The sequence below is a fragment of the Diabrotica virgifera genome, chromosome 6 (assembly GCF_917563875.1).
Source record: "Diabrotica virgifera virgifera chromosome 6, PGI_DIABVI_V3a".
Classification (NCBI taxonomy): Eukaryota; Metazoa; Arthropoda; class Insecta; order Coleoptera; family Chrysomelidae; genus Diabrotica; species Diabrotica virgifera.
In genome coordinates this window covers 209,129,242-209,155,290 of record NC_065448.1, presented here as the reverse complement: position 1 = coordinate 209,155,290, position 26,049 = coordinate 209,129,242, and the positions used below count along the sequence as shown (strand labels likewise).

Below are 26,049 nucleotides of genomic sequence, written 5' to 3'. Positions count from 1 at the left end.
GTTTATAAATTTTATAAAATCCTTAAAATCAGCTGTAGACGCAGTACTACCAGATTACCATACCAATTGTAACGTGACAGGGTGACAAACAAAATTTCGACCAATCACGTGCCGAATTTCATACAATTTTCGATACAAGAACTTGCATAGTGTCATACAGGGCACAAATGTACGTACAAGAAACGATACAAGAAAATGTATATCAAAAACGATATCAGAAACGATATTAGAAATGATACAAGAAAATGCATAGTGTCATACAGCCTTAACGGCCAGCAGTTACTCATAATATTGTGTGTGCTTTAATTTGGTGGAGCCACTAGTTGCGCCACCAGTTGCGTCACCAGTTACCTAGTCTAATAATGGCCTTAATGTAATCTTAGTTTGTCGCTACAATGTGTTAGAAAGAGATGCCGCAAACCAGTCCATGAGATCTTGTGACATTTTGTCGTCAGGAAGCTCGGAAGGTAGGCTCACTCTATGTTAATATATACCTCTATGGGTTACTAGCGCGCTCATCACTGTATTTCACATACACCAATTTTATCAGAAAAGTATAAGTTTCAAACCGCAAGAGAGCGATACCGTCGAAACTCACAGCTCACGCTACCTAATATAATTTTGTTTAAAAATGCTACAGCTACAACCCTCCTCTGTGGCTCAGTGGTAAGAGCGCCTACCTTTAGATCGAAAGGTTCGAATGGTCGTGAGTTCGAATCTCACCAGGGTCAGAAATTTTTCATTTATTATAAATTAATAAATGAAAATAGTTTCTGGCCTTGTGGGATCGTTACTCACCGGAGGGACCGCAGACGTTCGGATACAATTAGCGTCTCTTTGCAAAGACAATGACGTCGACTTTGCAAAGTAACAAGACACTTACTCAACATACACACTACACATGACACTAGGTACCTAACCTAACTGCAAAAATTCACCGTACCTACTTACCATGCCAGTGGCCATTATTAGTTGTCGAGGCATTAGCTAAATAAAAAAACATGCTCCAAACTAAGATCAAGATCTACAAAATGTTTTAAAACATTAAAAATAAGTGTAGATTTTGACCGTAAAATACTTGATAAGTAGAAATCTATAAGAAATTGTATCAATGATTTGGTTGGAAAATTCGAAAGTCTAAATTAAAATTTGTTCACTAAAGCTAGCTAACTTATAATACGAGCAACTGTATTACATATTGCATAGATTGGATATTTAACGAAACCTTAATTCGCACACTTGATCCAACGTTGCCAAGTCACTAAAATCTCAATCATAGAGTTAAATATTAGCATAGAGAGAGTGCCATTCAGAGCGAAGTGACGACACCATCTTTTTTATTTGGATTAGTGCTGTTTCACTCTTACGCATAGTAAAGCTGCTACAGTTGTCCTCGTCTTCCGTGCCTATATTCACACTGAATGTCATTATAGATTCTCGATACAATCATAGAGTTAAATATTAGCATAGAGAGAGTGTCATTCAGAGCGAAGTGACGACACCATCTTTTTTCTTTGGATTAGTGCTGTTTCACTCTTACGCATAGTAAAGCTGCTACAGTTGTCCTCCTCTTCCGTGTCTATATTGACACTGAATGTCATCGAGATTTTCGATACAATGTGTTAGAAAGAGATGCAGCAAACCAGTCCATGAGATCTTGTCGTCAGGAAGCGCGGAAGGTAGGCTCCCTCTATGTTAATATATACCTCTATGGATACAATGTGTTAGAAGGAGATGCAGCAAGCCAGTCCCTGAGATCTTGTCGTCAGGAAGCGCGGAAGGTAGGCTCCCTCTATGTTAATATATACCTCTATGATCTCAATATTTGACACAAATTTGACAATTGACAGATTATCTTTTAAAAATAAATGTAAATAGTTATCCTGAACAAAACAAAGTCGGGAACAATGAACAATGGATTAATGGATATGTAAAAGCCATAAGGAGAACAGAACTAAAATTAAAATATGAAAGAATATGCAATAAACATTGTATAAAAGTGGTAAGTAATTCAATTAATAAGGTTTTTAAAAAATGTCTACAATAATAAAGATGTACCTAAGTAATAATTCAAACTTAATTATTAGGAAAGCTAGCCACTTTAAAAAGATATTCCAAACTAAAACATGGGTTACCAAAGCAGGCAATAAAAAGAAAAGGTGATCTAAAATGAAAGAGAAGAGCTGATGAAAGCAGTAAATGTAAAAAATAATGAAGAGACTTCTCTAGACCATGTAAGTATAAGATATTAAGATATAGTTTATTACAATATGGTTAGATGCAAAGCTCACCATGTTTTAATGCATATAGCCTAAACTGTCCTTCAATCTTTTTCTAATGGTGCTACAACCCTTTGTGAGTCTTGGTGTGCTTAACAACATTCTGCCCTGCCAGATACTTTTCTGATGTTCATGGTTTTAAGATCCCCCTCTATATCGTCTATCCATCTTTTATGGGCCCTTCCTCTTGTTCTATTTCCTTGGGGCTTCCATCTCTGGATTACTTGTACAGCTCGATTATCTGGCATTCTTTCTGAGTGATCAAGCCAATTTAGTCTTTGAGATTTTACAATTCTAACAATATCTGCGCTCTGCATTAGTATTATCCAGCTCGTGGTTCATTTTAATTCTCCACAAACCATCACTGCAATGTGTAGATTTGTTTTGTAGATTCTAAGGTTAGACTTAGTAACTTACTTTTCGTCAAGTCTTTGTATGCATAAAATCACTTATTGCTGCTAAGAATCCATGCTTTTTTTGACTGGCGTTGTTGTCATTTATTATTGAGTGAAAATGGGAGGCATATTCGTAGGTATGGTTTTCTACCTTCAGATGTTCATGTTGATTTTACTTTGTGCACTCTATATATTTTGTTTTACTTTCATTTATATATAAACTATACATAGTAGCTTCCCATTTCAGGTCTATAGCTTTTTCTTTTAATACCTTTTTGTTGTGGCTTATTATGGCAACTGCCCTTATATAAAACTAACTAAACTAACCTAAACCTTATAGGTATAACTGTCCTAATATTAAAATACAGTTGTCTCTTGATAGTCCGACAGGTATGGGACCAAAAGGTCAGATTACCAAGCATGTCGGAGTATCAAGTGTGTACTGTACTTTTGTGGTACTTTCCACATTTGTATGATTTTTATGGTACACAACGTAAAATTTTTATTTATGTATTTGTTTTTAGGAACAAACACCAGCTATTTTATATATGTAGAAAATGGAAAAACTGCTGAAACTTTACTTTAAAGGCTTTTGACTAGTGAAGATTTGGATAAACAACAGGAGTTACTTTGAGCTATAGCTACATGCAAATTTATTTTCTTGTGGCTTCCTATGTTTATTCTTATTAACTATATCTACACTTTGATATGTTTTTAGTCGCATGAAGATTTTATAGTTTATTATTTTATGTATATTGTTATATTTGTGTTGAATAAACATTATTATTATTATTATTACCTTAATTTCCATTAAATAAATTAACTGTAATCAATAAATCGTTTTTAATGTTGATAAATAAATTATCAATAATGATTCCCAAATATTTTATTTGTTTGACAACTTCTACAAAATAATATTTCGTAGTAATAATCAATGCTTTGGTTTAAGAAATAGACAACTTAGAATAGAAATATGCTTTATTATGGAAAATTGTACAATTTTATAGACAATGCTTACAGAGTCATAAAAAATACAAAACAATAACAAACACAAAAATCAATAACAAGTTTAACTTGAATTGGTGCTCTACACATATTATTACACACACTACATAATAATTATTGAGTGAAAAACACTTTAACCCATTGATAACAAAAACTTTCCATAGAAGGCCACAATTTTTAAATCATATTTTCTTTTAATTGTAAACGGCGATCATATTCTACTGCTTATTATTTTTTTTCTGTTATAACACCCTGTATAGCATATATTCAAGTATTGTTATACTTTGTATTAGAGGTATTTTTTTAAACTGTGTAATTGATTGCACTTGACCAACTTCATGTTTGCAAAATAAATTCGGTAAGACTATATACGTTCGTTTTATTGTAATCCTTAAGCCTTAAGATATTGCTTAGTTTGAAAAACACTATTTTTATATCAACTTTTACTTTTAGAAATTGATATGGCAACAACACATCACTGCCTATTGATTTCAAAGGCGGTGATTTAGAGGCAAACGCTAAATAAACAGCAAATATGTGTCTGAGTAATATATTAAAGGTCGCTGAGTTAGGCTATCTTTAGCTTATTCTTTCCATTTCACTCCTGTAATAAAAGTTAGTACTTGGTTCTGAATTTACCTGGTATTTACATAGCACCCAGTATCTTACCAAATTATTTCCCCACTCGAGCCGACAATTTAAAGTAACCCTCTGTTATGGCCCAACAGAACAGGCCATGTCTGAAGTTACCCCTATGAAGCAATCTTAATTGCCGCTACGAAGCGATCTGTTTGTTTTTTTTTTTTTTCGTAAGCCACTTTCACAAAATTTCTTACAGTTCTTGTACATATATGTATATAGGTCTGGCTCCAGCGTATGAAAAAAAAGTTGATTAAGCAAGCTGAAAATTTGTTAATAGCTTAAGGATGTCTAGTCGGACAAACTTTGATATATAAGAAAAGGGGTTTTAATTGTGGAACAGGTTAAAAATTTGGAACTGTCAGACCACGAAAACGTCACATGTATTTTGTCCGACAGAACTTCCAATTGAATTGTTACCCTTTCATTAAACTCTCATGCAAAAATCAGGTTGCTATTTATCACCAAATGAGAATTATAAATGAGTGGAACACGTAGAATATGTCAAATGACAGGAATTATGGCAGGTGATAAATAGCAGTCTGATTTTTGCATGAAAGTTTAATGAAAGGGTAACAAATCAATTGGAAGTTCTTTTGGACAAAATACATGTGACGTTTTCGTGGTCTGACCGTTCCAAATTTTTAACCTGTTCCACAATTAAAATTTCCAGTGTTCCCATATATCAAAGTTTGTCCGACTAGACACCCTTAACCTATTAACAAATTTTCAGCTTGCTATTAATCAATTTTTTTTCATACGCGGGATCCTGACCTAATAGCTTAAACGCTTGAATAAACTTATTTTAGCTTGAGCTTTATCATGTATGTATATTAGTAAGACATAAATTAAACTTGAAAATATAATATGTATGACGCACGCAGTTACTGACTACCTTTAATGATTAAATTAATATATTACTAATCATTATATTATGATTGTGTCACATTGTGTGCTGGCACAATGCATCGACTTTTTTAAATTTACCGCGCATTGACTGTTACCCGTACAATTGGCAACGTTGGATCAAGTGTGCGAATTAAGGTTTCGTGATATTTAATGCTTGTATTGACAGTAATGACAATGACGTTTAATTTAATAGGTGGTTATGTGTTTATGCTATTTGTACAAATTTTAATTTGTTATAATCTCTACTGGAAAAACGTTTGCTAGTGAATTAACCAACATAAATTTAACCAAAATTGAGCAATGTCTCGCTCAACTACCAGATTCGATGTTAAAAAAGTGGTATGTAATAGATTACATTATTTTGGTCACTCCCCCTGTTTTATGTATTTTTTAGAATTCAGAGTTAGTAACGTTAACTTACGGTGCTCTCGTTGCCCAAATGATCAAAGACTTGGACAATGTCGATGATGTCTCAAAGCAGCTCGAAAGATTAGGTTATAACATGGGCATAAGACTTATTGAAGATTTCCTGGCGAAGACTGGTACTGGAAGATGTTTGGATTTAAAAGATACTGCTGATAAAATTCAGAGTGCTTTTAAAATGTATCTGGGAATACAACCTAACGTAACCAATTGGAGTCCTTCTGGTGATGAATTTTCTTTTATGCTTGATTCAAATCCTCTGACTGAGCTAGTAGAACTACCCGATGATTTAAAATCGTTAAAGTATTGTAATTTGCTTTGTGGAGCTATTAGAGGTGCCCTTGAGATGGTACAGTTAGATGTTCAGAGTTGGATTGTGCAGGTGGGTAACAAAAAAATGAATAGTTTTTAATAGAATAGGCCTACAATTTAAAATGCTCATTTATACAAGCTAGTAACTTAAATGTAATGATAAAAGAAGAATAGCCACAGAACAAAATAATCAACTGATAACAATAAATCAAACACTTTTGTATTAATTAGCTGGAAACTTTTGTATTTTTTCCATAGTTCAATCTAATACAGCACCCCAATTAAAAGAATATGTAATACATGGTACAAGTCTGGTATATTTTGATAAAATAAAAATTGAATTCTTATAAATAAGAATTCAATTTTCAAATATATGAAATTTCAAAATGATTTAAATGTAATAAAGAATTGGATAACATACCACAAATTTACCTTGACGGTATCAGCTTATACTAAATTTACAATCAAGATGCAGTAGAAAATAACAAACCAAGACACGTTAAATGCTACTAGGAACACTCCCAAATAATAACTTACAATGTATAAACCTACATTGTAAATTATGAGTCGGGAGTGCTCCTAGTACCATTTAACATGTCTTGGTTTGTTTATTTCTACTGCATCTTGATTGTAAATTTAGTATAGTTTGTTTTTAGATGAGTTCATGAAGTCTCAAATAAGTTAAATGTATAAAATGCCTGGATATTAATAGTCATGGGAAAACCATCATCATCATTATTATGGCTTGTGAGTCCTAGCCTCATCAAGAATTTTCCTCTAGTCTTCTATTCCCCATGTATTGCCATTCTCTGCCTGATTGGTATATTAAAGAGTGTTTTTATATTGGTTCATTTTGCTCCATCTGCATTACATGCCCTAAATTGCTCAAGACATATTTTAATTTTAATAAGGGCCCAGGCACTGACGGTATACCTCCTTTGTTCTTAAAGTAATGCAGTTTTAACCTTTCCAGGCCATTGCATCACATATTTAATTGCTCCCTTCAAACTGGTGTTTTTCCAGATTACTGGAAAGTTTTCTTAAGCCTATATTTAAAGAAGGGGATAAATCTCTTGTTAATAATTATCTTCCTATTAGCGTCCTTGGTGTGATACCCAAAGTGTTTGAGAGTCTGGTTTGTGACTTTTTAACTCCTTTACTCGAGCCTAAACTTATTGATGAACAATTTGGGTTTAGACCCCATAGATCTACTAAGCTGAACCTATTAGGTAACTTATGTAGATTTTTTGTTTGACTCCCGGGGGTATCAAGTTGATATAATTTACACTGATTTCTCCAAGGCGTTTGACAGGGTGTCTCATGGTATGTTGGTCCATAAGCTCAGAATGATTGGTGTTGATGAACCAATGATTTCTTGGTTTAGCAGCTATTTGTCTAATCGTAGACAGACAGTAAAAATTGGTAATTTTCTTTCCAAATTAATTCTTGTTCGTTCAGGGGTTCCTCAAGGCTCACATCATGGACCTCTTCTGTTTAACATTTTTATAAATGATATTCACGAATGTTTTTCTTCTTTTGCTGTTTGCTGATGACTTAAAATTGAGCTGTCTGATTAAATCTCCCAATGACTGTGATAAACTTCAATATGAGCTAATCAACTTGTTGGATTGGTGTACAAGAAATAGGATGAGTCTGAATGCATCTAAATGCAAAGCCATTACGTTTTCTCGATCTAGATCCCCAATCAATTTTGAATACAAGATTGGCCAGCATTGCCTTGATACTATACCTTTCATTAAGGATCTTGGTGTTACTTTGGATGCAACTCTACAACTTTCTGATCACTTAAATAATGTAGTCAACAAGGCATTTCAGATGCTTGCCTTTATCAGAAGAAGCACACAGGATTTGACTGGGATTACTGCCTTAAAAACTCTTTATTGCTCTCTTGTCCGTCCCCATCTTGACTATGAGTCCTGTGTATGGTCACCTTTTTGTGGTGTGGGTGTGCATATTGAGACCTTGTGTCATGATCATAAATTTCTAAAACATATTGCTTTCAAGTTAAACATCTTGGACAACTACAATGATGCAGATTTACTTGCTACATTAAATATGCAACCCATTTCTATGCGTCATAAGAAGAGAGATCTTATTACTGTTTTCAATATTCTGCATAGTACAGCTGCTGCTTCTTCTTTGCTCAATAAAACTAATATACATGTTCCATCGAGACTTACCAGATCTGTAGCTAGTTTCCATTACCCTATACATCGCACTAACTATGGATTTAACAACTTCATATAAAGAACTGTCAGACTAGCCAATCAATATGATAATGCAGATTTCTTTGCAACCTTCGACTTATTCTTGCATCAGGTTTTGTGTACTCTTGGCTTGAGTAATAGATATAGATAACTTTTGTATTGTATAATAATACAGATTAACTTTTTGTATTATAACCATAGATATAGTTACTGTTATGAATTTATAGTTTAACATTAATTGTAATTGGGCTTGCCCTTTAATAAAAAAAATTGTTCGAAGATATCAGGTTCCTTGTATATTCTGTACAGTTCGAAGTTGTATCATCTTCTCCACACACCATCGTCATTCACTACCCCATAAATTATCCACAGTACCTTCCTCTAAAAAGATCCTAAACTGTTTTCATTGCTTTTTGTTAGAGTCCAAGACTCTAAACAGTCAAATGTGGAAAAGACAAATGAAAAACAGTGATAAATTGTACAGATCTATGATCATAATATGGATAATGAGCTATTCGCGGTGTGCAAGTACATGGAGGCGATACGAGAAACGATCGTGCGAGAATAGCGGAGAAATATTGTAACTTTCTTAAATTGTCAATTGAAATTGTCAAATTGACGTATATTTCATATCTACTGTCAATGAAGAAGAAAAATTATATATTGCTCCACAATATTGATATGATATGCAATTATTATATAAAGGTAAATGTAATTAACAAAATGTCGAAACCCAAAAGACTCCATTTTCAAACAAATAAATGTTTAAAAATAATAAAATCTTTGGATTTCTTAGTTCGGAAACAGATTCTCTCTTATACCTATTCCCATCCTTCTAAAAATTGCAAGGAAAAGGGTGATGAATGTATAGACATGGGGAGTCTACATAGTTGCACTCCACAACATATCAATTCACTGAGGTAAAGATCAACAAATCTGCTTCCTAGTACTCGATACGTGAGTAAAACCGTGGGTAGATAAAAGGCATTATATTTAATTTCGATTCAGAGATCATTACCATCTTTCTATGGACCATTTCGAACTCTTTTGTTCTCATGACGAAAGCAACTGTAATGATGCTCTAATTACAGTTGCTAATTAATTGTATTTTGCTTGCATTACTGCATTTTAATAACTAATTTTATTTACTACATACAATTATTTACGTTTTAGTAACATAACCTGAATCTTATTTTTTCTTCTTATTATTTTTTTGGACTATGGCCTTGACAATTATCCAGCAACCAGGACCATATGATTGGCCAATATAATTAAAAGTGCGAATAAAAGTACAGGGCGAAGAAACCAGGTGTCGCTTTTCCAAACTTGCACGGTCCCAATAGGTAGATAATGAAGTACTCAATGAGATGAACTACAGGTTCACAAGATATAGATCCTTCAGAAGAGTATGTTTTTAAAGTATTTCACTACCAACCACTTTTCCAGAATCACAAAAATGTAAACCATTACAACATTTTTAACTTAATTTTAATGTGTTTGTGTATTTTAACTGATTGAGTCTAATTGATTCTTTCTCCTTCCTGTTGGTCAGTTTGTTTCCTGTAATTGCTGATGATGGCTCCTGTTGGGTCAAAACACTTCCAATATTTTAACCTTTATAGCTCCCAGAGCGAACCATGGCCAACTGGCCGCTGTGAGAGAAATCCTCTCTGTGTAAAGTTTAGGTGGGTGTACGACCGACAACAGCATTTGTGATCAGCCATGGTTCGCTCTATGAGCTGTACTTAAGTGTTTTAATAAAATTATTGTGGTTTATCTTAGAGTTGTTCTGAAGCTATTTCCTTGTGGCATTTTTATGATTAATTATTTATATGGGAAATAAGCCACAATTAAAATGAAAAAAATAATTTTATTAACGTTTCGACGCCCAAATCGGGTGCCGTTGTCAAATATTTTGTATTTTGACAACGGCACCCGATTTGGGCGTCGAAACGTTAATAAAATTATTTTTTTCATTTTAATTGTGGCTTATTTCCCATATAAATAGTTTATCTTAGAGTTGAGTACCTCATTACCTCTAGACCACATTTGAAAATAATGGAGACTTCCTTTCCTTTTCCAGATTTTGACAAGTACTCCGGGCTAATTAGCAAAATACAAGGAAAAGTTATTTACCAGCCATTTTATTGCTGGAATCGAATCTTATGATTCTATATATTAATAATATAGGTATGCAAAGTCCGCAGATAGTGTACTACTTTTTTTATAAACAAAATGGCGCCCGAAAATCGTGTTTTTTTAAATTTTTGCTCTATAACTCCAAAGATTTTAACTTTACACCAAAAACACTCGAATAAAAATTCACCATAATTAAATTCTGCATACTTCCACGACAATTTTTTTCGGAAAATGCGGGTTTTTCCAACAAAGTCTTTAATTTTCAACTAAAATTTTAGATAAGTAATTGTTTATCAATGATTAAATAACTTGGTAGCATAAATGCTCTTTTCGTATAGATTATAATTCCAGAAGCCGATGGAAATTGAATGAACAGTTTAGCAACAATTGAATTGTTAAGTAAAAATTTACGGTCGCTATAATATCCACAATAATTATGATACATAAGAATAACTATGATTTTTGTATAAAAAGACACTGTACATATCTAATGTACTTTACAGAATTGAAATTGGACTATTTAAGCGGCCTCAGGAATATTTTAAAATTATAAACAATTTTTTGGCTTATAAATAAATAGAATATCTCGGGAAATATTAAATTAAATGAAATCATGAAAACAGTATTGGAAAAAAAGCGGCAGGATGCTTCTTTTAAAAGAAAAAACGTTTAATTATCGTGAGTGGTTCCTGAGATACAATCGTTTAAAGTTGAGCGGCATTTACGCAAAGATATAAACAATAAGATCATAATTTTCGAACCATCACATTTTTAGTTTTATCCTCTTTCTTCACACCAATTTTCATATCTTTAAAATAATCATAACACATATTATTATAATAAAAACTATTGATATTACGAGTGAAAAGTGCCAAAAATAGCAAAATTCCAATCAAAAATCAGGTTGGACAAAATGTAATCTCAAAGTTCAAAATCGGTATACGTTAAAAAAATGCATTTGCTGGGCTTCCCATGGAGCAATTTTCTTCATTCTTTTTTTGTTCCCAAGTAACTCGAGTAGAGCCATCTAACTAACGCATTACTAAATGTCAAACTTGCTTTTGTTTTGTTATAATAGATTGGGAATCGTTTGTATTCTGTAAGACTTAGTAGTCATCGTTGACCTAAGATGGTTGATTGGGAGTACTAAGACTTAGTAGTCATCGTTGACCTAAGATGGTTGATTGGGTCCTCGGGTAGAGTTTCACCATGTTCCCAGAGGTTTAATCCCTGAACATCGGCGTTTAGCCTTTTTAATTTTAATTTAACATAATGTAGATTTATTTATAATCACAACCATTGTTTGGTTCTGGGTCTATTTTGCAAGTATCCAAATTCACTGATGATGGACCGATAGGTTTGAAAACGTTCTGATGAACACATTTTATTGAATCCATTGGGATTTTTAAAATTTTTAGTAAATATACCTTTTACATAGAAGTGGTTTTTACTTCATGTTCCAGTTTGTTTGATATATTGACGTTGGATGTTTTTAAATTAAAGTCAATTGACGCGTGTAAAAAGCATTTATATGACATTGTAAACTAATTTTAGCATGTTTTATTCTTTTATCATATCGCATGTTTTCTATATTAGTTATGTATATTTTATAGTTTATATGTATAATGGGGTATTTTTCCCGTAAATAAAAATTATTAAAAACAATATTATAATATTACGTATGTACCTACAATATCTACAAATAGTTTCGATTTCAAACAAATCACACCTACTAAAATGATCCCGCCTTGAAAAGGATCCGGAAATCCTACAGCAGGGCATTATGTTAACATAAAATATTTAAGTAAAATGCTAAATATTATTAAGTCAATACACGTACAAATTTTTTTTATTAAAATGATTTAGTCGTTATTGTTCACACTGTCATCGCCATCGCTGTCGTCACCGTTAATTGTTATTATGATTGGGCTTATTTCGTTTATTTTATTTTCACGAATCCACCAATCTACCAATTAATTTTTCGCACTTGTATATACAGTTCCGCCATATTTCTGGAGTTGCAATTGAAAGTGCTTCTCGCCAAGTTTCCCAAACCGCTTCGTCTGTATACCCATTAGGCCCAATATGGTTGTCGTAATATTGTTTTGCTGTTCCCCATATATATTCGATAGGATTAAACTGGCAGTGGTATGGTGGAAGACGTAAAACTTGATGCCCGTAACTTTCAATAACCTGATTCATCACAAAGATTTTTGGTTTTGCATGTTCTTTTGCCAAACGTAACAATTCAGACTTTAATATATGCTGTGGAATAGATATGCGTTCATTTGTTAGCCATTCTTTAATCTTATCTACATTCCACGAATTTGTTGGACTTTTGTTTAGTATTTCTGAATGGTAAGGCGCATTGTCTAAAATAATTACGCGGGGCTCACTTAATCCGGGAAGAAGTTTTTCACGCAACCATTTCACAAACATTTTCGTGTTCATATTGTCATGATAGTCACTTTTTTTTATGTACAGTAATCCCTCATTATCCGCGGACTCATCAACCGCGGTTTCACTTATCCGCGGTTGCGATATCTGTTGAATTTTTAATGAGAATGTTTTATTATTTTTATATATTTTTTATAATTTGACCAGTCACGTTAAATTACTCATGATACACCACTGGCGCTTGTTCTTAGTAGTAATACTACGGCAATTACTTTATAGTTCAGAAGGTTTAAAATACCCGCGAATGTAGACGCTGATCTCAGCGTCTTTATTTTTGTTGATATGATAATACATATTTCACAGATACGCAATTTCATCATATTTATTTCTATGTACGTATCCAAATTGGGATTATGTCATATTCTTCTTTGGATCGTGGATCCCTCGCCAACCACGGTTTCACCAACCGCACCTTTCTCTTCGGAACGTAACCCCCGCGGTTGAAGAGGGATTACTGTAGACGAAAATATTAAATCAGCACCTTCTATAAAGCCTGTCTTCCCTCCCGCGTGCAGAATTATATGTCGCTTCCCTTCTCCACTAGTATGCTTGATCGATTTTATGTTGTCATCTTGCCATATTCCCCTTAGAAAATATCCATGTTTCGTCTAAATATACAAAAGTTGACCCTTCTTCTTTAAATTTGTTATATTTTCGAAGATACTCAATTCTCTTGTGTACAACAGAACTTCTTTCACAAAGCGCTTTTCTATTATCCTCTTTTTTAAATTTGAATCCTATGTTATGTAGGACTTGTCATAAACTTGTTCTGCCGATGTCACCAAATTTCCTCTCTTTTAACTTAAGTAAAATTGTATCTAAAGTCACATGTTTCTTATATTTGCACGCATTTGATGTATGATATTACGAATTTGAAATTTTCGTCCTTCGAACATACCGTTCGTTTTTAATGACAGGCGAGTATGGTGGTGATCGTTTTCCGGCACTTCACTATAGGGCTTTTCATCGATTGTCGTTTGTTTCGAGCGTCTGTCATGTGTCACATAATATTAATATATCTACGTCATACGTCTTTGGTTTGTATCATTGGCAATACCAATAACGTAGATATGTATATTAATATTATGTTACACATGATAGAAGCTCGAAACAAATGACTGTGAATGAAAAGCCCTATTCTCGTTTTTAATTGTAGATCTTAATTTTGATTCGCTAATTCCTAAAGCATTGCACACGCGTTGTTGTACAGACGTTAGCGATTTTAAACGACCACCATTGTTTTTTTTTTTTTTTTCGCAATAAAGTACTTATGTAGGTTACAAATTAGAGTATCTACAAATCTACATATAAAACACGTCTTGGCATTTTCGGTTAAACAGCACGAACAGATTCTCACAAAATTAACAATATAATATGACGTTACCAATTTGACAGAATAAATTCAACTGGAAGATAACAAATGTCCTTATAGTTTCTTATAGTATTCCTGCTTTGTTTGTCGACCCATTTAGTTAAATTACCTATTAAAATTACATTAGTTTGTCATACTTTATCTAATTTGGTTTTGCACCTATTTGGGTAATTAAGTACTTTCACTTGAATAAGTACAATGCCAACACAGTTACCGTAATTAAAATAGGTTAAAAAATTAGCTTTATGATACTATACAGTATGGTGCAAATGAAAGGATTAAATTCGTTATTTCGTAAACCGGCGACTTTAAGGAAAAATCCTGAAACAGATCGATTTTTATTTTTAAATTATGATATTTTGCCATAAATGTCATACTAGTAACTTGATCTATATGGGCGTGATGAAGTAATCAATGATTTTTTACATGAGAATAGGGGTCGTGTGCTAGCTCATTTGAAAGATCATTCTATTTACTAATATAAACTGTATACTGTATATACTCGTATAACTCGTATACTGTATATACGAGTAGATGCAAAATTTACTGAATGCATTAACATTATTTAGTGGTGGCCGCATATCGAAATAACTACTCTGTGATAGACCACATAACGAATTAGTTACTCTGCGGTAGACCGCATATTGGATGGTAGACCGCATATCGAATCGGCACTAATCTATATATTTTTTCGTATTTAAAATATTACTTGCGGGTAAATCCTAATTGTTCTTTTAGTCAAGGAAGTCTCTTCGCCTCTGCTCGGGAAAATGTTCTAGTCAGGTGTTTTGCATATTCTTGCTCCTAAGTTAGTATTAAGTTTTTGCTAAGAAAGTTATTTCTAACAAGAGTGCATTCATTGTATTTTATTATTTATCTTATTATTTTTCCTTAAATTATCCTGCTTCTTAAATTTTAATCAAAAAATTACTAAAAATTCAATAATTAAATAGATATTGGCCCTCTACGCACCCGAGGTCTACGCTTATGTTACTGGTATACCTAAAATATTACAATCGACCTGCTAATTTAGACCAGGGCCCATCTGTAAAAATATTAGTACATTTGGACGTTGAGAGGTGACTCAAATTTTTTTGCAGAAATTGCTTGAAAATAAATCAAATAATAATATTTGAGTTATCCTCCCTCTCAAAACGGTCCGGAACATTGTTTAAATAATCAAAATGTCAAAAAATTAAGGAAAAATTCGATTTTTTTCTTGGTTTTTTGATTATAACTTTAAAAGTATTCATTTCCGAGAAAAGTTGTACTAACATAAAAGTTGCGTAATTAAATTTCCTACAATATAGAATTGGTTAAAAATTTAAAAAATAGTCACCCTTGTTGCAAAATAGCAATAATTGTGAAAAAAACATACAAAAACAAGTATTTGTATTTAACGTTTTTCAACCATTTATGCTACACTTAGGACCTTCATATTTCATCCTGAAAAACTTTATGATACAGTAAAACAATACTGTAAATTTCATTAAGATCAGTTCAATAGATTTTGCAAAATAAATTTTGCAATCCGGCTTTCGTAAAAAAAATTCATTTTTTCAAAATGTTACAGGACTGAAAATAAAGCAGATAACAAGTTGAAAATTTTTTTGCATATAGAAGTGTACTGTACCTTTCATTTGCAATTTTGAAAAATTAAAATCGATTAACACCACGGCGTCAGGAATTTTTTTAAATAAACATTAATTATTGGTGCTACGCGCAGGACAGCGGATAGTTTGCTCTGATTGGGCATTCCAATGACCTTTGATAATGATTGATACATTTTAATTTTTATTACATTTCGATATAAATAAATAAATGTGTTTATTGCAAAATAAAAACACCTACTCTATCCTTTGAAATAACACTTTTATTAGCAAAAACTTTCTTTGTTCATATATTTTAACTTAAATAATAAAAGTTTATTATTTTTAAACATATGCAATTGTTTAAACAATATTTCACAAACAATAATAAAATTAGTTTGATTTTTGTGGAATTAAAATATTAAAATACAACAAAATATAGAATAAGAAAATAATATATTATATAAAGATTGGAAGAAATTTTGGTGGAAATCAACTTGTGTGAATCGAACACCGCTGTCCTGCGCGTAGCACCAAGAATTATATTTTATTTCAAAAATTTTCTGACGCCGTGATAATTAATCGATTTTAATTTTGAAAATTGCAAATGAAAGGTACAGTAAACTTCTATAAGCAAAAAAAATTCAACTTGCTATCTGCTTTATTTTCAGTCCTGTAACATTTTGAAAAAATGAATTTTTTTTGCGAAAGCTGGATTGCAAAATTTATTTTGCAAAATCTATTAAACCGATCTTAAAGAAATTTACAGTATTGTTTTACTGTATCATAAAGTTTTTCTGGGTGAAATATGAAGGTCTTAAGTGTAGCATAAATGGTTGAAAAACGTAAAATGCGAATACTTGTTTTTGTATGTTTTTTTCGCAAATATTGCTATTTTGCAACTAGGGTGACTATTTTTTAAATTTTTTAACCAATTCTATATTGTAGGAAATTTAATTACGCAACTGTTATGTTAGTACAACTTTTCTCGGAAATGAATACTTTTAAAGTTATAATCAAAAAACGAAGAAAAAAATCGAATTTTTCCTTCAATTTTTGACATTTTGATTATTTAAACAATGTTCCGGACCTTTTTGAGAGGGAGGATAACTCAAATATTATTATTTGATTTATTTTCAAGCAATTTCTGCAAAAAAATTTGAGTCACCTCTCAACGTCCATCTCAAAACAGATGCGCCCTGGACTAATTGGTTTGTTTCTTTATTAATCCGTGACCGGTGTATCCCTAACGAATAACTTTAATTTTCTCCGTTGGGATCGAAAAAGGAGTGACAGAAAAATTGAAGCCTTTAGACAGAGCTTTGGTAACGTTTATAGCGTTACTACTATTTTTTAGAGTCTCAGCAGTTTAATATTGAGATTTCAATACCTTATTAAATGTGCAAGAATGTATTTTGATTAAACATTCTGTTTTAGGATCAGTTGAAAGGTGACCAAAATACAGAAATAAGAGTAAAATTCATCAGAAGATTAGAGGATGCTATGCCAGCTGGGGAAGATTGATTGCTATACAATCGTTTATTTATTAAATGTATATATCGGTATATATTTAATAAACAAAATTTGATATTGTAAGATATACAATTTGTATAATTCCATTTTTATATTATTTTAAGAAGTATTTATAAATTTAGTTTATATTGTTTAAAATGGATATGTTTATTAGAAAGTAAATAACAAAACTAAGGTATTTTATTAAAATTATATTAGGTATATTATACCATAATGAACATAATACATACACAAAAACTAAATAAATTTCTATTCATCGTCACTTCCACTATCGTGCTCTTCATCTTCTTCATTATCGTTATCATCATTGTCTTCTTCGTCAGAGTCTTTGAGAGCTTTGCCCGATGTACCCTTTTTCTTAGTTCTACTGTTTTCAAAATCTGATCCGTCTTCATCTGATGAATAAATAGCCCCACCTAAAAATCAAAACATGCATTACTAAGAATGTAATAGTTAGTTTTTGTTTTAACTCATTATAACTCCCACTATGAGTATTTCACTTACGCTTAATATAAATGTTTCATATAATTGAAGCAGAATAAGTGGGTTCAGTTTTTTGTCTAGTTGATCCCGCAGTTTTAGTTTACACGAGGCAAATTATCTTCATCAGTCTTTAATTATTATCGCTAAAAGAACTAAACCAAGTAGGTACTAGATACAGGGATACCCTCACACTGTGAGTTCTGGTTTTCCTTTTTTTACTACTGTAGTTGAAACTGAGCAAAAAAAAAGTTAAAAACAAGTCACTCCATTATTCTATACTTTAAAAATGAAATTTATTAACAAAGCATGTTAACCCCTCTATTGCATCACGTGTCATAAATGGCACAAACCAAGGCAACTTAGTTCAGACAGCGGGAAAGCCAGATGTGCACAGTCAAAATGTACCGGGTGTCCCAATAAGAATGGCTCTCGACCATATCTCAGTAACCGTTTATAGTACAGCTTTGAGAAAAAAATATTTATAACAAAATTTGCCTCGGGAACAGCCTGGAAATTATTTTCATAATTGCAGGTTCACCGCTAGAGGGCGTAATTGAATAATCCGATAATTGTATTCTTCATAAAATTCTGCGCATATTTGATTTCACAAGTTTAAGTCTACCTTTGCAAATAAGAGGTGGGGTGAGTGGGAACCTTGTTATGAAAAAATGGCTGTAAGTCCGGTTCTGCTAAATCGAATTTTGCAAACTTGGTCTTGATGAAAACAGCTTTTTTTCGACAATGTAAGAGTTATAATTTCGAAACAGCCTATTAAGTAATATGCCAGCTAGGAGACGTTATGTAATTATTTTCAGAAATCTAGTTTTCTTTTAAAAAAAATATTAAATACAAGTATGCAATTAAAATCTTGTATTGCAAAATTAGGTCAAATTAGCAACTGAATAGCGAAAACCGCATACCGATACCTTTTTCTATCCCGAGATATCTTAACAAACGTGTAAATTTTAAACATAACTGTTACTGTCACCGGTAAACGAAGTTAAGGAAAGGTAGTGTCTGAGGAAAAAACAAAGAAACATTTTTTAGGTGTTAACGTGTATTAATTAAAACAACAATATGACAAACAGCACTATAAAATATAACAAAGAAATAAAAACAACTACTTAGTGACGACTTAAATGTTCAAATTATGCCCATAATTTTCGATGCAAGTATTTACTCTTTAAGACTATATTGAACAGCAGTCTCAATTTCTGCTCTCGCAATGCTTTGCATGGCGTTTCCTACTCTCTGGATCATGTTTTCTCGTGTAGTGGGCCTAGCGGCAAAAACAAGGTCTTTAATCCGCCCTCATAAATAAAAGTCTAACAGTTAAATCTGGTGATCTGGCTAGCCAAAAAATAGGTTTCCACGTCCTATCCATCTATTAGCGAATGACTCATCTAAAGATCTCTTACTACTCTGGAAAAATGCGCGGGACAACCATCGTGCTGAAACAACATGGACCTACGAACTGCTAGCGGTACATCTTCTAGAAGAAGAGGCAATTCATTCCTTAAAAAAATTAGATAGCGTTCAGTAATAATAGCATTACCCAAAAGAAAGGGTCCAGTTATCTGACTATCACCAGATTTAACTGTTTGGTGTGAAGACGGTTTGGTATTTCACATTTATTTAGGTATGGGGACGGATTCAAGACATTGTTTTTGCAGCTAGGCCTACTCGAGAAAAAATGATCTAGAGTTTAGAGAATACGAAACCCCATTCAAAGTATTTCGAGAGCAGAAATTAATATCAATTCAATCTACTCTTGAAAGAGTAAATACACTTGAATCAAAAATGATGGGCAATAATTTGAACATGTAAGTCTATGTAGTTGTTTTTATTACTTTGTTATATTTGTTATAAATGTTTCGTTGTTTTTTCCACAGCACACTACCTTTCCGTTTACCGGTGACAGTAACGTTTTCGTTTAAAATTTACACGTCTCTTAAGATATCTCGAGACAGAAAAAAGATATCGACATGCGGTTTTCGCTATTCTGTTGCTAATTTGATCTAATTTTGTAATACAGGATTAAAAATGCATACTTGTATTTAATATTTTCCGAAGAAAACTAGATTTCTGAAAATAAATGCATAACGCCTCCTAGCTGGCATATTACTTAATAAGCTGTTTCGAAATTATAACTCTTACATTGACGAAAAAGAGCTATTTTCAACAAGACCAAGTTTGCAAAATTCGATTTAGCAGAACCGAACTTACAGCCATTTTTTCATAACAAGGTTCCCACTCACCCCACCTCTTATTTGCAAAGGTAGACTTAAACTTGTGAAATCAAATATGCGCAGAATTTTATGAAGAATACAATGATTTCCAGTGCCCTTTCATTAGGCAAATTTTGTAAAATTTTGATATTTTAATTTTTGATATTCAATTACGCCCTCTAGCGGTGAACCTACAATTATGAAAACAATTTCCAGGCTTTTCCCAATGCAACCTTTGTTATAAATATTTTTTTTCTCAAAGCTGCACTATAAACGGTTAATGAGATATGGCCGAGAGCCATTCTTATTGGGACACCCGGTACATTCTGTAAAAAATTCTGAACCACGCAAAAAGTGTTTGAATATTTAAGGTTGTTTTTCATGCTAAAAACATTTACAAAGAGAAACATTGAAATTCATTGTGTTGTAATATTATATGCCTTCTCGGGTGAGTACTAAAAATTACGAATGTTGAAAGACATCTTTAAGAGCAACATCCCGATAGCTATGAAATGGAAGACATTTGACCAATGCGTTCTTCCTATTATGACATACGGAGCAGAAACTCTCACGCTCACAAAAACAACAGCACTAAAAATGCGAGTGGCACAAAGGCGCATGGAAAGATCGATTCTCGGCGTGACAAAAAAAGACAAAATACGGAACCAAGATCTAAGGAAAAGAACAGGTACCACTGATATCGTCGAATGTATAGCCAAGCTGAAATGGATTTGGGCAGGTCACGTAACGAGACTAAAATACTCAAGATGGACCAGAAAAGTAATTGACTGGCGCCCAAAAGACAACAAACGCAGCAGAAGACGACCACCAACACGCTGGATGGACGACATTAAACGAATATCCAAGAAATGACAACAAGACGCACAGACCCGTGGAGACTGGCGAAAAATTGGAGAGACCTATGTCCAGCAGTGGACAGAAGAGGTTGCATGATGATGATGATGAAACGTAGCACCTAAAACAATAATTCAAAGTATAAACTTACCTTTTGGTGCAGTACTTCCGCCTTTATATTTACTTTTAATTGCAGCAAGAGAAATTGCTCCGTCGTCATCACTACCTTCTTCCTCCCTAACAAAAGTATTTTCAAGTGCCCTAGAGGCTTTGTCGGACTTCTTTCTAGTAGTTTTTGGTTTGGATGCCGATTGCCTAAGTTTTTCTTCTTCTTTCTATAATAATAAATAATTGATTAATATGGCTTCCTACAGTTGACAATAAAGGTTTTATTAATGCTAAATTTCCAAAAGAATAACAGTTTATATAAATTATGTGTTATTCAAGATGAAGCTAGGTTTTGTTTATACTCTCGAGAGTTTGGAGAGGACCTGCTCGACAAGAGACACTCTGGCATGTACATGTTGTTCGACCAAGTAGTGTTCTGCAAGTTATGATATGGGCTGAAATCTTTCATCATCGAACTGTTTCCGTTTTTGTGGAAGGCACTTTGAATCAATATCAATATATTATTATGATAGTATGTATCTTAGAACCTGCTATCCTTCCATTTGCTACTGCTGCAGGTTTCAGAATAATGCAGGCCACATACTGCAGCAACAGTAAAGGCCGCGTCTCACCATCAAATAATTTGAGCAAACTCCGGAAGTACGTCAAAGTGACGTCACAATTGCAGTTTTTTTGAAATTCTAAAAATCTGTGCTCTCACTATCAGTCTAGTTTGATCAAATTTTTTGTATTGAGTTGTCTAACTTGTTTGTACTTTATTTAAAATTAAAATTTTTCATTATTATCCACAATGAACACTCAGGATGTGACGTCACTAACTGTCACTTTCAGTTTGCTCAAACCAGTTTGATCAAATTATTTGATGGTGGGACGCGGCCTTAAGAGATTGGTTTCATAATAACGATATTATACTTGTACTGTGGCCAGCACAATCGTCAGATCTTAAACGCATCGATCTTGTATGGGACATGCTTCAGAAACGGATTGCTTGTCATCTACACATGTTCATACTAGACAAGGTCTTTAAGATCTTACACAGGAATGGATTCTATTACCTCAAAACAAAATTGATAATTTAATTTTAAACTTGCCAATTCGATGTCAAGCTGTAATTAATGCTGTTGGGTGAAATAGATTACTAAACACATTTGTTTGTTTAAACACATTTGATTTTTATGTTTTATATGTGGCCTATCTTTTTTAGTTTTGCATATAGCCGCTTAAAAAGCACCACCAATAAAACCTTCCGACACATACAAACAACTTCAATCTTTTGTTGACATAAATCGAGAGTTTAATTGCGATACAACAAGTCGTGTAGATACAGTGAATTTTTGAAATTAGCAAATCGGTCGAAAAATGGATCTTAGCCGAGAAAAGTTTCGAGCAATATTTTTTACACTTTTCGGAGAGGATTATCGCAACAGCAATGTCTCGTTGAAATGGTTTTTGTGTTTGGGACTGAAGCATTACACCAGTCAACTATTTCCCGCTGGTATTGTGAATTTCAACGTGGTCGCTCCAGTCTCAACGACGAATCCAGGCCAGGTCCACCCAAAACATTAGTCACACAGCAAAACATTGATGCGGTTCGGCAGCTAATTAAGAATGACCGCCGAGTAACATACCAGGAGATAGAGGCATCTTTGGGCATTTCAAATACCTCGATCCAAAAGATCCTACATGAAGAACTGGGTGTTAGGAAGTTGGTTTGCCGTTGGATCCCGCATATGCTTACAGAAGAGCAAAAAGCGATTCGCATCATAGAACAGACATCGCATCAGCAATTCATTGCTGACTAAAAATCAGGCATTATAACGGTAGGATATTTTTTAAATCTAATCAAAATTCATGCATATATGATAAAAAAAGACATTTTTGTAAAAAGTACAAGAAAGGATTGCGGTTACTGATCTCATAATGTATTTATTTATTTACGGATATACCATCTTTACAAAATAATAATAATAAATAATAAAAAAACACCATCCTCGAAATGCAATAGAAAGAAGGACAGTACCACGGAATTTACGAGGAAGAGGACTTATGGATATAGGTAAGCAATTAGATAAACAAATTGCTAATTTAAGTAGGTACTTATTTTCAGATGCAGGCTAAGACATCTACTTTACATCGCGTTATCTGCGCAGTAGATGACACAACACCGATTGAACTGGGGGAACCAGAACAGAAAAGCGCATAAACCACCTTACAAAGAATGAAAAAATGCGCACCTGGATGAGTAAACCTCTGCACGGGCGACATCCCAATGAGGTCAGCCAAGACTATGTCGACAATATAGCGTCGAACTATTGGTTGACATTAGGAAAGATGTTCCCCGAAACAGAAGATTCATTACTGGCCATTCAGGACCAGGTTATACCAACCAAAAATTACCTGAAATATATCGTCAAAGACCCTCAGGTCAAAAACGAGAAATGCTGATATGGATGCCAAGCCCAAGAAACCATCCAACAGCTTATCGGGGGCTGCCAGACATTTTATGCAACTGAATACAAGGAACGGTATGACTCAGTAGGAAGGATCCTTCATCGTGAAATAGCTATCAAACTGGGACTTATCCAAACGGATCATCTCCCATATTATCAATACATTCCTGAGCCTGGGCGTATACTTGAGAATGACAACTACAAACGATACTGGGACCGCACTGTACTGACAGACCAAACAGTGGCACACAATAGACCAGATCTCGTATTAGTTAATAAATTAACGAGACAAACAACACTCATTCGGCTGTCCCAAGTAGAAACACTGTAAGCGCCAATTCGAAAAATGTTCACCAGAGTAGAAAACGTAAAGGACTTAACTTTTCAAATTTCTCTTTTGTTTGAAATAAAAGTAAACACACATTAATTTAGCAAAAAATACTCTTGTTGCATTTTGTTGTTTTATGTTTTCATTTTATTTCCTGACTAGGTTTTGAACACATACAGTGTTTTTATTTGGGAAACCTGAAAATATAGCATAAAATATCCCACTTTTTAAAGACATTAAGTACTACAAATGATACTTTATTCAAGTTCCTTTAACAAATATATAACAAATTGCAACAATTTAGGTAATGGTCAATGTCTGGGTCATGTAATTGCTGCCATCCAGTGTTATGAAAAAGCTTGTCTACTTGTGTCTCAGAGACTGACCAAGTACGCCAAAACGATCTTTGCCACCTTTTTCAGGCATCAAAGAAATAAGTTTCTCTATTATTTCTGTATACATATACAAATTATATTAAACTCTCTATATAAACAAAATATATTTTGCACTTTTTAATAAAAAATTTCCGTTTATTGTAATAACTTTAACATAATCTATAATATAACATTAAATACTTATTATATAAGTATTTAGATTAAGGTTTAGTTTTACAGCTTGTAGTTTTTTTATTAATTTGGGCTAGTATAATTTTATTTTACTCAAAATGCAGCCGAGTTACAAGTGAAAAATCGACTAAAATTCTGTAATTTTGCAATGTTTTTGCACTAATTTTGCAGCATTTTTCATCTAATTATTGGTCAAGGTTTACCAAACATCATTTTGTAGATTTTTTAAAAGAACAAAATGCACTTTATAGGTATGATCTATATTTTTTTGATTACGAATTATAATAACTTAGCAATTAAATTGCTTATAATAAATTCTCGTCACTTCCGACGCAAATACAAGTTTGAAATTCGAATTCAGCAGGTCAAATTATATAAGGGTACACGTACATATTATATAAACGTGTAGTTTGATTCGCCACGAAACAGTCATGGTCCTGATAAAGTTCTTTATTATCTGTAAACAATCTTTTACCTTTGAGTATGGATGATTCTCACGAGTCATTATTGTTCTCATTTCACATGTCTATTATTAACTGAATTATTCGATTTTTATTCATATTTGATAATTAATAGGTAACACCCAGTTGAATTTTATAAATATATTTTAAATAATTAATGCAATAAACTTAAATAATGTATACACGACTAATTTCTACTGAACTTATCACAATAACCGTCAATAACTAACAAGCAACCAAAAATTGCTTTCAGGATATCAATGGTTTTGGCGAATGTAAAATGTAAATCCTGTGATTCCCACGGTAAATCACTGTAAATCCCAAAAACCAAATAAAAACACTGTATATCCCGTATTTACAGTGTTTATACTTGGGGATGTGGATATAATGTGTTTTAAATTGGTGAAGTGAATATAGAATGCGATATGTGTTTCATAGCAATGTTAAATTGTGGTTCTACTCATTTTTTATTTATTTCTTCCTTGGTAAATGGTAGATAACAACACCCTAAATCCAAAAATGTAATAAAAGCGATTTTGAAAAATTGGATATACAGTGTTTCTACTTGGGGCAGCCGCATTGATATGGCGGTTCCTGACAACAATAACCTTCATGCTAAACACAGTGAAAAGATCGCCAAGTACAGAGATCTGGAAATTCAAATACGAAGACAATGGAGAATGCAAAGTACTCAGATAATACCTATTGTTCACTGGAGTAATTCCAAAGAACCTCATAGAAAACATCAAAAAGCTGTGCTACTCTCGACCTCCAGATGTGTACGAAAATTTTTGGGAGATACACCAGCGTATCAAGTCACCTAGGTCTAGATAACACGGAAAGAGTCCCACTACAGCTCAATCTTTTGATGCCCTAGGTATCTGAGATGAGTGAATTTTCCTCTTAGAGGGAGTGAGAGCCGTATGGCCAAATCTGGATAATAATAACAGCGACACTTAAATCAAAGTGGTCAAGAAATATAACCAGGCTCCATGATATGAGATGCAAGCTATTGTAATGGGAACCAATAACTCATAAACTCAGTAAAGGACAACTAATCGGCGGGCTGAAAAGTTCGTAGGCTGAAACATAGATGACTCTACTGGTATTAAATCCATATGATTTTTAGTCAGCCCTAACCTTCAAAAAATGCGTTTATAAATTTGACAGCTGTCGAACTATTAGTTTATGAGATATAGCATTTTAAGTGAAGCCACTTATGTTAGTTTAAAAAAAATGAATAAAAAGGAATTTCGTACCTTAATATTT

General features: G+C 33.0%; 2 protein-coding genes and 1 long non-coding RNA gene across 5 annotated transcripts in view; 2 read left to right on the top strand and 1 right to left on the bottom strand.

Moving 5' to 3' along the window:
• Window positions 1-1,282: 1,282 nt before the first annotated feature.
• LOC126887187 (uncharacterized) lies at window positions 1,283-3,469 on the top strand. Its single transcript, XR_007698975.1, has 3 exons — window positions 1,283-2,002; window positions 2,088-2,234; window positions 3,199-3,469. It is a non-coding gene; the product is annotated as an uncharacterized LOC126887187 (long non-coding RNA).
• A 1,907-nt stretch (window positions 3,470-5,376) lies between these two features.
• Window positions 5,377-17,450, top strand: LOC126887186 (trafficking protein particle complex subunit 3). The gene is made up of 3 exons (XM_050654578.1): window positions 5,377-5,566; window positions 5,622-6,032; window positions 17,185-17,450. The coding sequence occupies exons 1-3, from the start codon at window positions 5,528-5,530 to the stop codon at window positions 17,269-17,271; spliced, it is 537 nt and encodes a 178-aa protein (XP_050510535.1). The 5' UTR covers window positions 5,377-5,527; the 3' UTR covers window positions 17,272-17,450.
• A 6-nt stretch (window positions 17,451-17,456) lies between these two features.
• Window positions 17,457-26,049, bottom strand: part of LOC126887185 (another transcription unit protein-like) — a 29,028-nt gene continuing 20,435 nt past the window's right edge. For all 3 annotated transcript variants that reach the window (XM_050654576.1, XM_050654575.1, XM_050654577.1), the window contains 2 exons: window positions 20,998-21,181; window positions 17,457-17,696 (listed from right to left, as the gene is read on the bottom strand). In XM_050654576.1, the coding sequence (XP_050510533.1) occupies window positions 17,530-17,696; window positions 20,998-21,181 (351 nt within the window). In that variant the 3' untranslated portion in view covers window positions 17,457-17,529. The remainder of the gene's footprint in view (window positions 17,697-20,997; window positions 21,182-26,049) is intronic.